This window comes from Halichoeres trimaculatus, unplaced genomic scaffold (genome assembly GCF_033239565.1).
Source record: "Halichoeres trimaculatus isolate MK-OKI-2021-1 unplaced genomic scaffold, fHalTri1.1 fHalTri1_scaffold_7, whole genome shotgun sequence".
NCBI lineage: Eukaryota > Metazoa > Chordata > Actinopteri > Labriformes > Labridae > Halichoeres > Halichoeres trimaculatus.
This window is the reverse complement of record NW_027437185.1, coordinates 35,475,005-35,489,091: the sequence shown is the minus strand read 5'-3', so window position 1 is coordinate 35,489,091 and position 14,087 is coordinate 35,475,005. Positions and strand designations below refer to the sequence as shown.

At 41.9% G+C, this 14,087-nt stretch overlaps 1 protein-coding gene across 1 annotated transcript; it reads right to left on the bottom strand.

Moving 5' to 3' along the window:
• Positions 1–4,464: 4,464 nt before the first annotated feature.
• stard15 (StAR-related lipid transfer (START) domain containing 15) lies at positions 4,465–12,778 on the bottom strand. The gene is made up of 6 exons (XM_074674503.1): positions 12,355–12,778; positions 6,298–6,445; positions 6,092–6,195; positions 5,817–5,934; positions 5,661–5,713; positions 4,465–5,577 (listed from the first exon to the last, which is right to left on the bottom strand). Exons 1-6 carry the CDS (start codon positions 12,499–12,501, stop codon positions 5,365–5,367), a joined length of 783 nt encoding a protein of 260 aa, XP_074530604.1. The 5' UTR covers positions 12,502–12,778; the 3' UTR covers positions 4,465–5,364.
• Between the last annotated feature and the right edge of the window lie 1,309 nt (positions 12,779–14,087).

Genomic DNA, 14,087 nt, shown 5'->3' with positions numbered 1-14,087 from the left:
TTTTAGTGTCTTTGATTTAGTAGTAATAACTTGATTTAGAGGGTTTCTTTTATATATTTATATATTTATTTATTTATTTTTTAATTTCTCTGGTAAGTTTAGTTTCATTTTTAAAGGTGTGGGTGCAGACTATGCTTCTTTTTTCTCTTTTTTCTCATGAGGCAATGACAGCAATCCATCCATCTCTATCCATTAACATGACCCTCACCCAGAATAATATTATATCACATTTAAGTAGTAAACGGGACCTTAAAAAAGAATTAATCAAACACTACATCTGTGTCTTTGAACTCTTAAAAATAAATAAATAAATAAAACAAAATACCATGCTCTTATTGTGAAAGGGAACAGGATGTTTATACACAGCCCAGTTGAAGATCTTCACAGTTCATGAAATGTCTCTTCACTGACCTGATGATCTGAAACTGCAGAGCTCATTTAAAGCTGACTTCAGAGATTAGAGGCCGGTCTGTTAGATTACAGATTATTACAGATTATTACAGATTATTACAGATTAAAACAGCTGCTGACTGAATTAAAAAAAAACAAGTCTGAATTAAATTTAGAGAGAGTCTGCAGGGTTTTTAGTGAGGGTTTCACCCAAAAACAGAGCTGGGATCTTCTTCTTCTGCTCTCAATCATTGCTGTCATACAGTTTATGTGGTAAAACAGGAAGTCCTGCATTCCTGATCATAAATGCAGAAAAACATAAAATGTATATTGACATAAAAAGGAGAGCCTGACTCTGTATTCATGTATTTATGTGTTTAATGTATCTGGTTCCTGAAGAGATATTGTACAGACCATAGATGGAAGCCCCTGTTAGAAATACTGTCTCAAAGAGGCCACGCCCCTTATTATCAGCAATCATCAGAAGAATCACTTTATTTTAATTTGGTTAAATTCAGTCATTACAGTTTAAAGACATTAAAGTAAGGAAATCAGAGCACTGATGGGAAGGACAAAGAGAATGTCAAAGAAATGCCCTTATCGATTCTTCCTTTGGACCCGATTCTTTGTTGATTCCCATTTCAATTCCTCCCGAATAATTTCAAAGGGTAGCTTTTCAGGTATTCTCTGAAATAGTAAGTAAATAAATATAAAATTGGTCACTGAATCTAAATGTTTGTTGATGTAAATAAATGAAATTAAAAATCGCATGTCAAGTGATGTTGATGCATTGTTTTAAGTGTTATTGACTGAAGTAGGCCATCTAGTGCCTCAAAGTGGTTATAGCAATGCATTGAGTTGTTAAGCACATTGAGCTTGCTGAGTTATGTTGAAGTTAGCCATAAGGTTGCATGTACCTGTGTCTTTTCTCTTCCTGCTTTAAAACATTTGCTTGTAAATTATCTGACATGTAGAGTTCTCAGTATTTTTTACAAAGAGTAAATGTGAAGTGTTTGGATGATGGAAGTATGCTAACAGCTGGCGTATCAATGCAATTTTCCGTTTACTTTACATTAGCATTGAGCTAGTGATATTTTTCTATAATGTTTTTGGCCCATCAAAAGATGTATAACATGTTGAATGTGTTGAATAGGAATCTGGAGGGAGAAAGTAAAGTAATGCTGAATCAGAGTTTTCATGGGAAACTGGTGTCTGCCTGCTAAGCTAAGCTAGCTTTGACAGAATAATCAATGTAAAGTCTGGCAGCTCCGGGCAGCTCCAGGAGCTCTGATGCAATTTAAAGAGTGAATAACATAAAATAGAAAGGGAAAACAGGAGCAACAGGCTGAAGACGGGATTAGTGCTTTTGCAATTAATGCAAAAATATGTTTACATCTGGATGCTGGTGCTAATAAAAATGAAAAAATGAAAAAATGAAAAATGAGTGTAAATAAAGAATAAATTCAGAAAAGCTATTTTAAAATTAACAAGCTGCCCAAAGGGGTTCCCAAATACTTTGAAGACCACCTCTAGTGGACGCTCAGGGAATTGCAGTTTATTTTAACATAGAGCTCTATGGGGGCTGACTTACTGCTGGGGTCAGACTCTAGTGGACACTCAGAAAACTGCAATTTATATGAATATCCATGCATTATTTTATTTATATACTCTGGAATAAAATATTTTACATTTTCATCCTGTGTTATTTATTTTGTGTCATTAATCTGATTTTGAAAGATGGATTTAGTTGCAGATAATCCTTTGGGATAACAATTTTTAAAAACTTTGATATAAACTTGTGGGGGTATGTTTAGGAGGCAAACAGGGGATTTTTTTAAATTCTAAACCTCAGACTAAAAAGTATGGAAGCCTGACGTGGACAATCAAAAATGCTAAATTCAGATCTCAGGGTAACGGATAAAAAACAGCTCATAACAGGAAACAGAGTTTAATGTCCTCTCAGGGCTTCCATAGAGAGATTCTTTAGACTCAATGGTTTGACTTTGAAGCTGCAGCGCTGAGCTTCATCTCCTGAGAGGCCGGAGGAAAAATGTCGGCCATGTGAAAATATTACATAAGCAGGAGGAAGAGGAGCTAAACAGGAAGTGACATCAGAAAGTTGGATTATAAACACTGGGAACAAGACGAGGTCACAGAGATGGAGTCATTGGCTGGGGATGGAGAAGACGAAGAGGAAGAGGAGGAGGAGGAAGATGATCCCTGTGCCTTTAATTTGAAGGAGCCTCCTGTTTCCTCTCTCAGGGTTCGACAGCAGCGAGGAAGTCCTCAGTGAACATGGCGTCCTGTAAGAAGCTGCCGTTTCCTTCGCGCTGCCCAACCAACAATCAGCGGCGTGCAGACAGGAAACAGGAAACAGGAAACAGGAAGTGCCTGGGACAATAACTCTGTGAGAGGATCCAGAGCTCAGGAGGACGAAGTCACACATCGAGTTTTCCTTATCGGAGCCGAGGGAACAGGAAGTGTATCAGAGGCCTTGACGTCTTCACACACACACACACACACACACACACACACACACACACACACACACACACACACACACACACACACACACACACACACACACACACACACACACACACACACAGTCCATAGGCATCAACAGCGCCATCAGGTGGTCTAAAAATCAGGGAAGACCTAAAAAGACCGCCTGCAAAAACCAAAGACCTGGACCAGGACTCTGCAGGTTTCAGGGCAGACCTGGACCAGTCAAGGACTAGAGCTGGACCAGGATCCTGTAGGTTTTAGATAAGAGCTGGTCCAGGTCTTTGCAGTCTCCAAAGCAGACCTGAACCTGGACTCTGTTAGTTTTAGAACCAACCTTTACTAGGAATCTGCAGGTTTCAGATCAGACCCGAACCAGAACCCTTAAGATTTTAAAAAAGACCCCGCCCAGGATGCGAAAGTTTTTAGATTAGACCTGGACCAAGACTTGGTTAGTTTAAGATAAGAGTTAGAACAAGACTCTGTTCATTCAAGAACAGACCTGGACCAGTCAAGGACTCTTTTAGTTTGAGAGTAGACCCGGACCAGGATCTTAAGGCTTTAAGGTTATACATGGACCAGGACAATGCAGTATTTAGAATCGACCTGGACCAGGACTCTACAGGTTTTAGAGCGGATTTGGACCAGTCAAGGACTCTGTTTGTTTTAGAGCAGACCTTGACCAGGACTCTGCAGGTTTGAGATAAGACCTGTACCAGGACTCTGCAGTTTTCAGAGCACAACTGAACCAGGATTCTGTTTGTTTTAGAGCAGACCTTGACCAGGATCTACAGATTTCTGAGCAGACCTGGACCAGGATCCTGAAGCTTTTAGATCAGACATGGACCAGTACTCAGCAGTTTTAAGAGTAGACCTTGACTAGGACTCTTCAGGTTGCAGAGCAGATTTGGACCAGTCAAGGATTCTGTTTGTTTCAGAGCAGACCTTGATCAGAGCCCTGAAGGTTTTGGCCTAGGATCCCAAAGTTTTTAGATTAGACCTTAGCTCTTGATTAAAGAGTTGACCTGGACAAGGACTTTGTTAGTCCAGGACCCTGTAGGTTTCAGAGCACACCTGGACAATTTAAGGACTGTTATTGTAGAGTAGATCTGGACCAGGATCCTAAAGCTTTTAGTTTTGACATGGACCAGTTCTCTGCAGTTTTAAGATTAGACCTGGACCAAGACTCTGGTTTGAACTAGCAGTTGGTTTTACTTCTTTATACCTTTCAGGGTTGGGTTTTGTCTTGTAACATTGTGGATTCAGACTTTCCTCTGGACTGGTCTGAGGTTCACTTTGAAGCTCGTACCTTAATCTGACCTAAAATCTGAGGTAGACTCTCTGTGCAGAGTCTCAGATTAATCAGACAGAAACTCTTTACTCTTCACATCAACCATTAAACAGATCATTAAACCCCAGTACTCTCTGCTAAAAACAAGAACCAAAGCTCCACAAAACCTGGACTTTCTGTCAGACCATCTTCAGAATAAACTCAAAGGTCTAAAAACCAGAAAGCTCAGAGACAGAGCTTCAGTTTGAGCAGAAACGTCTGTACAACTGTGAGACTGAGGAGAAGACCTTTATTAATGAGACAGCACAAAGATCCTTTATGAAGACAAGATGCTTCACTCCTCTGAGCGTCAGGCTGCACAGATCTGGATCAGAGGCAGTTTTCTGTCACACACTCGCACTCATTTTCCCGCACACACTCACACACACACTGACGAGCAGCTTCAGAGCTTTAAAGGTTTGAGAATCACAGTCTTAGTCTGCAGGGGAGATAATTTCTAGTTTGTGTCTTTGATTCTTTAATATCTTTACACACAGGACAGAGGCTTTGAAAAGGCTGTTTATTATCAGGGTGTAATAACACTTTCTGTCCACTGAGGGGCGCTACAGACTCACACATTTACACACATAGCAGCTTTATTTAAACCTGACATCACTTCAACTTCTTTATCAAAGGATAAAGACTCAGAGGATGTTTCGTCTCACTCTGACAGCTTTGACAGTTTACTCACGAACAGGTCGACCAATGAGAGCTGAGAACACACACATCTCATCTGGAGATGAGAAAACACCTGGGTGTGATGTGGTCAACATGTCAGGCTGATATCTTCAAACTAAACGTGAAGATTTGACCTAAAGCAGAGTGAGGATCTCTTGGTTTGTGTGAGCTTTGGCGCCCCCCTGTGGACAGACTCTGCAGCCCCATTTAAAGCTCTGCAGAGATCTGGATCAGGCTGATCCAGATTGACTTTGAAATGCAGGACTAAAGCAGGATAGATTTGGGGCTCTGAGCTGCCTGATCTGATCCAGATCTGATCCAGAGTGAAGCTGGATCAAACAAGACGTAAAACAAGATCAATCAGATTCCTGCAGCTCTGCTCAAACAAACAAACAGACAAACAAACAAACAAACAAACACACACAGACTCAGAGGTGTGTGTGTGCATAGTCCGTGTGTGTCTAAGTCTCTTCGTCCTCGCTGTGCTGCTTCTCCTCGCTCAGACCGCTCTCGTCGATGTTCTCCAGAGAGTCGGCTCGCTGCACCGTCAGCTCCGCCACGTTGATGCACGGCAGCGTGTTCTGCTCCGGAAACATCCACGGCTTCAGGTGAGGGCTGTGCTTCCTCTTCCACTCAGGGTACTTCAGGGACGCTTTGTAGATCTTCCTCATGGCCTGAGAGAACAGGGACAGGGAGAGGACCAGCTCAGACTGAGTCCTTCACAGACGGATCACACTGAACCCACTAAGAGTTTTACCTTTGGAGCCACCAGCTGAGACGCTCTGTTCACCACCCACTTTGGTAACGAGCCTGCCAACCAATCAGAGCGCAGAGATCACAGATTGACTCTGAAATACTTATCTGATCAAAAAGTCAGAAACAACAGATTAACCTCACACCTGGGTCCTCTTACCTCGGGGGTCCACCTGGGTCAGGTAGTAGAGGGTGGAGCAGTTGGCTCCGTTGGACTGGATCAGGTACCCGGTCAGCAGGGACACTGCTCGGACGTAGTCCTTCTTAGGGGGGTGTTGCTGAAGGGAGACACAGAAGTGTTAGAGTGTGTGTGAGGTGTGTGTGAGGTAAGGGACGAGCTGGAGACAGACTCTAGTGGACACTCAGGGAACTGCTCTAAGAAATGAAAGCTGTGACTCCAGTCGTGGCGGGGTTGTAACTGAGGTTTAAACTGACCGGGTGTTTGACGGAGTAGTTGATGATCAGGTAGTCGTTGCCCAGAGGAAGCCAAGATCTCATGGTCACAAAGTCTCTGTTCTTCAGCGGGCTGGGACACTTCCCTTCAGGAAACAGACACAACGAGTCATTTCAGACGCAACAATCCTCACCTCAGAGAGAAACCTGTCAGTTTTTTACCAAATGATGAGAAGGTTGGGACTCACAGGAGTAATATCCGATGTCGGCGTTGGCGGTCAGCCGGCCGATGTCGTACGTGTCGATCATGTTGGTGTCCCATTTCTTACGGTAGCTGGTGTCATGGAGGACGTCGTACAGTGTCTCTGCCGTCACATCTTTACAAACTATCCTCATCTGAGACACACAGACAGAGACAGAAAACATGTTTTTAAAGCAGCTCAGAGTTACGATATTCTTTTGATTATTCTTTTTTTTTTTTTTTTTTTTACATTTTTTTTCTAGTTTCTTAAGTGTTTTTATTTTTTATTTAATTTTTTTCAATTTATAATTTTTTACAATAACATTTAGATTGTGTCCTTAATGTTTTCACAATTTTTATTTTATTTTATTTTTTGATTTAATATATGGAAGACCTCTTAATGTTTTAAAAGTTTTTATAAGATTTTTCATAATTTAGTTTGTTTAAATATTCTTTTTATTAAGACGGTTTTTTGGTTCAGTGTTTTTAATTATTATATAATTTTCACAACCTGACTTTTTATAACTGTTTTTTCAGGCTTTATTATTTTCTTTTGGTTGTTTTTATTTTATGACTTTATCTTTAAATTTTTGTTATTATTATTTTTAAGGTTTTCCAACAATTTGTATTATTATTAATTATTTATTACTAATATTTTTTTTAAATTTTTAATGGTTTTTGAGGCTTTGCAATTTTGAAACATTTTTTATGTTTAACTGTTTTTTATTTTTACACATTTCTTATTATTTAAAAAAGAATTCTTACCAGAATCTGTTGGTTTGTCTGGTTCTGTTTTTTAATGTTTTCATGTTGTTGGCTGTTTTTATGTGGTTTTTGGGAGATGATACTTTATTGATCTTTTTTCTCCTGTTTTGTTTCCTTTTTGTGTTTAATATTTTGTTCATTTAATTATTTGATTTTTTTTGGTGCCTTTTAATGGTGTTTTAAGTATTTTTTTTATCTTTTTATTTTTTGAATTGTTTTAAAATAGTTCTTTGTATTTCACATGAAGTGTTTCTTTTGTCGTGTTAGCCATATATTTAATTTAATTTAATTTAATTTAATTTTAATTATTTAATTTCTCTGATTAAAATGGTTTAAATGGTGTTTATAATTGTAGATGGTTTTAAACGGTTTAATGTTTTCATGGAGCCTGGGATGAGCAGAAAGCAGAAAGTCTGAGCATTTCTGAGGAGAAGCTGTGTGAGCGCTCAGAGATATAAATGCAGCAGTGTAGGATGTGTTGTGTAACATCTGAAGCTCCAGGTCTGACAAACGGACCCAGAGAGGAACCTGCTGTTGGTCTGAGATCTGGTTATTACAGATCTGGGACATTTTTTTTTAAAAGGTAAATGCTGCAAAAGGAACACAGGTGAAGCAGTGATCTTGGTTTTAACGGCTAATCTGAGACACCACTTACCCTGGAAGGCTGAATGTGCCTGGTTTTATTTCAGTGGATCAAATAATAAAAAAGCTCATCATGAATTAAAAGTTTGGTTTGAACTTTTTTTATTCATTGCAGAGGTCAGCAGAGTGTGCCTGTTGAATATTTCCCTCCTCCTGTCTTCCTCCGTGTGAATTAAAAACTGTTTTTGATATTTAACCCCACGTCATCCTCAAACAGCCGAGGATCTCTGTTTCTCCGCTCTTCCTGAACAGACAGGATAAAAGCAGAGCCGTGCTCCTCTCCGTCTGCGATGAGGGAAGTTTCGGACGTCATGTGAGACCAGCTCTTACAGTAAGACGTCACTTTTTTTCCACTGCTGTAATCTCTCAGGAGCGCGGGGCCGGGCTGAGCGGCGGTCATCAGATAGTGTGCAGGTCAGAGCTGAAAAATGCTCCGTGTAACTCAATCAGCACGGCTCTGCTGCAGCGTGAATCATTCATAAAGTCCTGAGCGTCACGTCTTTGTGCGTCCGTCACTCCGGCCTGAGGTCTGCAGCTGCTGGGTCCCTGCTCCAGCACGCCGCGAGCGGCACTTACACCATCAGAAAAATGAGACTTTACCAAAGTGAGGTGACAAAAAGAGTCCAGTTCATCACCCAGCTGAGACAAATACTCAATCCTGATTGGTCAAACCCCCAAACTGACCTCTTTACCACAGAGTCAACAGGCAGAGGGAGGGGTGATGGACTCACACATCATCAGCCAATCAGAAACCACGCTGCTTCTTCATTATCCAAACCCTCCGTCCATCACTGGAGGTTCACGTCAGAGTCCCATGACATAACAGCCAATCAGAGCCAAGATGAAGAGTTATTACATCATTCTCTGGTGATGTCACACATGTAGCCCCGCCCCCTCTGCTTCCTCCTGCCACATGCTGTGATGAAACTAACATCTAACTCTGATCCCTGCAGCTTTCTGTGTTTTTTACGTGGACTTCCTGTTTTGTTTCAGGCCGTCAGACGTGGCTGGAGGGAAAATGAGATTATAATCCTAGTCTGTGTGTGTTTCCCAGTCCCTGGTTGAGGACGGTTGGTGTGGGATGAGAGTCTCCATGATCCACAGCCCTCTCCTCTCAGCATCCTTGTGGTTGTGCGGGTTTATTGGACCCAAACACAAAGAACTGATGAAGTCTCTGAGTGTTTGGATAAATGTGTGTTCAGTCAGGGTTGGTGTGAGTGCACCAGCCTTCACTAGGAGAACTGGGCTAAAATTTAAAGGAGCAGTGCAAAGAATTTGTCAGCATTTGTCCGAACAGAAACGGTGGAAATGGGATGAAATGTTTATATCTGCTTGTAAAGTATCTTTAAATAAGTGAACAATAATCTCCATAAAACTTTCCTTTTCTTTTTGCAGTAGGAAAATTTGGCTTTATGGTTTCATCAAATATCTGCAGGCTAACCCCAAGGACATTTGGGGTTAACCACAACATGGTTGCTTCATCAGAGAATTATGCTCCAGCTTTATCAACTGTGAAAAAGTGGGCAGCTGAATTCAAGAGGGGTAATAGGGCCTGAAGATGACCCAAGAAAACATCAACCTTGTTGAAAAATAAACCATACTGTAAGTGTCAGAAAATGTTGAATTTATAGCATGGCAAGTTTCATCACTATGACATAACTCCTTCCTAGTCAGGCTACGAACTTTTTAGCCCATCCTCGTACCTGGAAGTCAGGCTGAGAAGAAGAGAGGAAGCGTTTGTTGTTTTTAGAGGAGAAAGAAGATGGTGGTTGATGTTGTTGTCGAAGAAGAAGAAGAAGAAGAAGAAGAAGAAGGAGAGAGTATAGTTTTGTAGTTTTGCAGGAAAGACTTGGTATTGAGAGTATTTTGTGATGGAGAATCTGAAACATGCATCAAAAGAGTAAATCATCAGATTTTGGTCCAAAAAGATCAAGAAGAAGAAATGAAGAGAAACTGGGACAGACAACGACTAAAAGGAGAGTAAACCTGGGAGTAGTGTTTCAGAGCTGGATGATTAATCATCAATGAAAACGTTTGGTCTGAAGGACGACGCTGAAGTTGGCTGTTTTCTGCTCCACAGGTAAAGGAGAACGTTTCCGTAGCAACGATTATTGGTTGTTAACGTCATTGTTTATCGCCTATGGTACAGTCTAACAAACGTCAGAGTTTCTCTGTCTGAGAGTTTTATTTCCTCTCTGATAGTCAGAGGTGGATTGGTGCCTCATTGTTGAAGGCTAGCTCTGTCAAACAGAACAGGAGCTATCAGATGGTGATGTTTCTCCAGCTATGATTCATGTCGGCAGCATCAACACCATCAACATGATGATCAGAATAACTGACTCCATCTTCAGGATCCTGTTTGATCCGCAAAGGCTGAGAGTCCCTGAGTGATGGGATGTTAAAGCAACAGGTGGGCTCATTCTGAAATATAAACGCTCCATGTGGATAAGATTCTAAATTCTACAGACTGCACCTTTAAGAAACAAAACACACCCAAATGAAATAAAGACTTTAAGAAGAAGGAGTCTAAACAACGACTTGAGAATCTGCGAGCACACAAAGAAAAATGGAGGACACATTCAGGAGAACAACTCTGCAAATCCACCAGACAGTGGGAGTGCTCCAGGCCTGCAGGGGGCGCTCAGTGGAATAGCTCTAGGAGCTGCCAGCTCATTTCCCTCACTGCTGCATTTCTGAATGAGTGCATCCAGTCTGACTTTGCAAACTTTAATGTAACCGTTGAGGCTGATGCTGATCTTCTGTTTCTTAGGTCAGAGGTCAGAGGTCAGAGGTCAGAGCAGCAACACGATCAGCTGTGTGATTAAACTCTCACAGAGAGCTCAGACCACCACAAATAGAAACCGCCCCACCTGCACCTCCCTCATCCTCATTAGCATCTGCAGACTGGAGCTGCTCCAGGACAGAAAGAGGAACCTATGAAGTGGACCTGAGGAGGTTCAGGTCTCGGTCTCCCCGCTGGACCGAGTCCTGAGCTCCTCCCCACCTCCTGCTCAGGTTACACAGTTACCTTTTCTTTTCCGCTCTGAATTTTTCAGCATGCTGACGGCAGGCAGCAGTGAGTCTTCCTCTGAAGGGGCAGGGTCAGACCTGATCCAATCAGACCCCCAGGTTATAATAAGGTGTCTACATGTATCAGTGAACCATCATCAGCTGTTTATCAGCTCCAATCAGCTGTTTACTTCTCTAATCAGCTGTTTATTGTTATTTATAAGCTAATTAAGTGTTAAAAATATTTGATCAGCTGTTTACACCTTTAATCAGCTGTTTACTGTCTATCTATTTATCACCTCTGATTAGGTGTTAAATACCAGCTCTTGATATCCTCTGATCAGCTGTTTTTGACCTCTGATTGGCTTTAAACACCTATGATCAGCTGTTTATCATTTATGATCAGCTGTTTATCACCTCTGATCGTCTGTTTATCACCGCTGATCAGCTGTGTACACCTCTTTGCTGTTTTTGACCTTTGATTGGCAATATATCACCTATGATCAACTGTTTATCACCTCTGGTCAACTGTTTATCACCTGTGATCAGCTGTTTATCACCTCTGATCAGCTGTTTATCACCTGTGATCAGCTGTTTATCACCTGTGATCAGCTGTTTACACCTCTGATCAGCTGTTTATCACCTCTGATCAGCTGTTTACACCTCTGATCAGCTGTTTATCACCTATGATCAGCTGTTTATCACCTCTGATCAGCTGTTTACACCTCTGATCAGCTGCAGATCATTCCTAATTGGCTGTTTACAACCCCAATCAGCAGTTTATAATCTCCAATCAGCTGTTTATAATCTCCAATCAGCTGTTTAACCATTAAACACCTCTGAAAGCTGTTTAAACCCCCCAATCAGCTGTTGTTAACCTCTAATCAGGTATTAATTACCAGCTATTAATTACCCCTGATCAGCTTTGGACCACATCTTATCAACTGTTTAACTTTTAAACATCTCTGATAAATTGTTTTTAACCTCCAGTCAGCTGATTACAATCTCTGGTCAGCTGTTTTTAATCCCTTATCAGCTGTTTACACCTTTAATCAGCTGTTGACCACATCTTATCAGCTGTTTAACTTACAACATCTCTGATAAGCGGTTTATCATCTCCGATCAGCTTTTCACTACTCTTTTTCTTGTAACATGACTACTTGAATTGCGTTTTCCTTTTTCCAAGCTTGCTGTAGCTACTTTGAACTTGTAACACTGACTCTGATCTCATAACTTAACAGCTCTAAGTTGTTACATAACATCTTTTTCCCCGAGGTTTTACTGTTACCTGTCCTGGTCCCCTTTCTCCAGTTTCTGTTACACAGTACAGACTGAGTGTATTGATGTGGCTCTAAGAAAACCTGCAGACTCCCAGAGTGGGTTTTCTATCAGTACAGTCTTTACCAGGAGCTGTTTAATCTGACTCTCCAAACTTCTCTGTCATTAAAACCAGAGAATTCAGGATCTGTGACTCTCTGACACCAACAGTTTACCTGACAGACTAAACTTCATCGTTTCACCATCAAAAAAAAACTTATTGTTTCAAACATTTCAGACTTTTATGAGGGTTTCTCTTAGACCTGTTCCCCTACACCCCTCTCAGCACAGCTAATGGTTCAGAGGGTTTTAAAGAGGTCTGCATCCTCACCTTTAGTTTCTGGACCCCCTTGCTCTCCTCGTCGCGGCACCACACCGTCACCCCTCCCTTATTGTACCGGCTGACCCATCCGTCCGGACTCAGGCACTGATCTTTGAACGAAGAGAAATCCGTGTCGTCCGGGATCTGGACCGGCATCTCCGTCCCGAACCGGAGTGAAGGTTTAAAAAAGAAGAGAAGAAGAACTGGAGTCCAGGTTTACATCAGTGTGAGATCTCACAGCTGCTGGGACTAATCTGGGTCTGAGTGGACCGGGTCTCTCAGCTGCTGGTCCAAACTGGGTCTGAAGTGGGTTTAACTGGGTCTAAGGGGTTTGGGTCTTTAGATTAGAGGCTGGATGGATTCAGAGACAGTGAGTGAGCTGTGTCAGCAGCAGGTCTGAGCTGATCCCTAGAGAGCTCTGCTTCCTTCACTGCAAAGATGGGACTAAATGAAGAGAGCTCTCACTCTGACCCCATATTCAGGAAACCAAGTAAGACCAAAATCCTCTGATCACTTTCAGCCACAGGAGCCCAGGTACTATGATGGGGTCAGGTTTAGACATGCAAATTAGACACTCAATTATGTTATGTCACACCATTTCATTATGTTGTTTTGATCGTAGGCCAAGTGAAACGTCCAGCAGGGGGCGACTCTTCTCAATAGAAAAAGGATGTTATTGATGTGTGTGTGTGAGCTGTTTTTTTTATCATCACTTTGACTCCAAAAAATCATGAAACGACAACACAGGTGTGACATTTCAACAAACCCATGAGTTTGAGTTAATCATCTCGACATTAACCAGCTCCTCACGCCTTCAGGTAAAGGTGACATGTACATCCTAGCCTCTTCTTAAATCAATGCCAAAAAAAGCCTGTATTTCTGTTATTTGAAGAAGCAACAGCGTGACCCATCTTCTCAATACACCACCTCTGGTATCAGTCTAAAGGGTGCTGCCTTCAGGTGCTGTTGTGAAAACATCCTCAGGTGTGCTGAGAGCAGGTGAGAGCAGCTCAGGTTTTTGATTCAGTCTCATGAAAACTTTGAGAAAGTGATTTTTACATTTCTGAGGAGCAGAAATAAAAAAATCTTCAGAGACATCAGCTCCTCTGGATGGAAACGCTGAGATTCCCAACAGCCCCTGAAAGCCTCACTCTTGATAAGCGACACCTGCAGCTCAGGTGGAGCAGTGGGTGGAGCCTGTTTAGTCAGGTATCAGGTATCAGCACCTGTTTGTTTCCATCACTCAGAATCTGAAGAGGAGAAGCTTCTGGATATGTGTGAGACATTAAAGAGTAACCTGACAGGTGTTTAAGGTGTGTTATGAACCACATTATGACGTCACACAGGTGAGGAGGGACAACAAGATCACCTGAGTGAGGAGCAGCCACAGAAACATGAGGAGTGTGTGGATGTTATATCTCAGCTGTGTGTGGGCTTTAGTGCCATCTAGTGGTGAGGAGTTTTTAGTTTTCCTACAGTCAGTGAATGCACCTCTGTGCTCACCTCTACTCACCAGCAGGTGAAGCTCTACACTTCTACACTTGGATTCTGTGTGTGTGTGTGTGTGTGTGTGTGTGTGTGTGTGTGTGTGTGTGTGTGTGTGTGTGTGTGTGTGTGTGTGTGTGTGTGTGAGCAGATGTCCCTGAAACACAGAGCTGCTTTGTGTTCACGGTCTGTTCAGGTTTCCAGCAGATGTTCGCAGAGGTCGGAGGTCAGCAGTGTGGAGGAAAGAGCAAAGGACA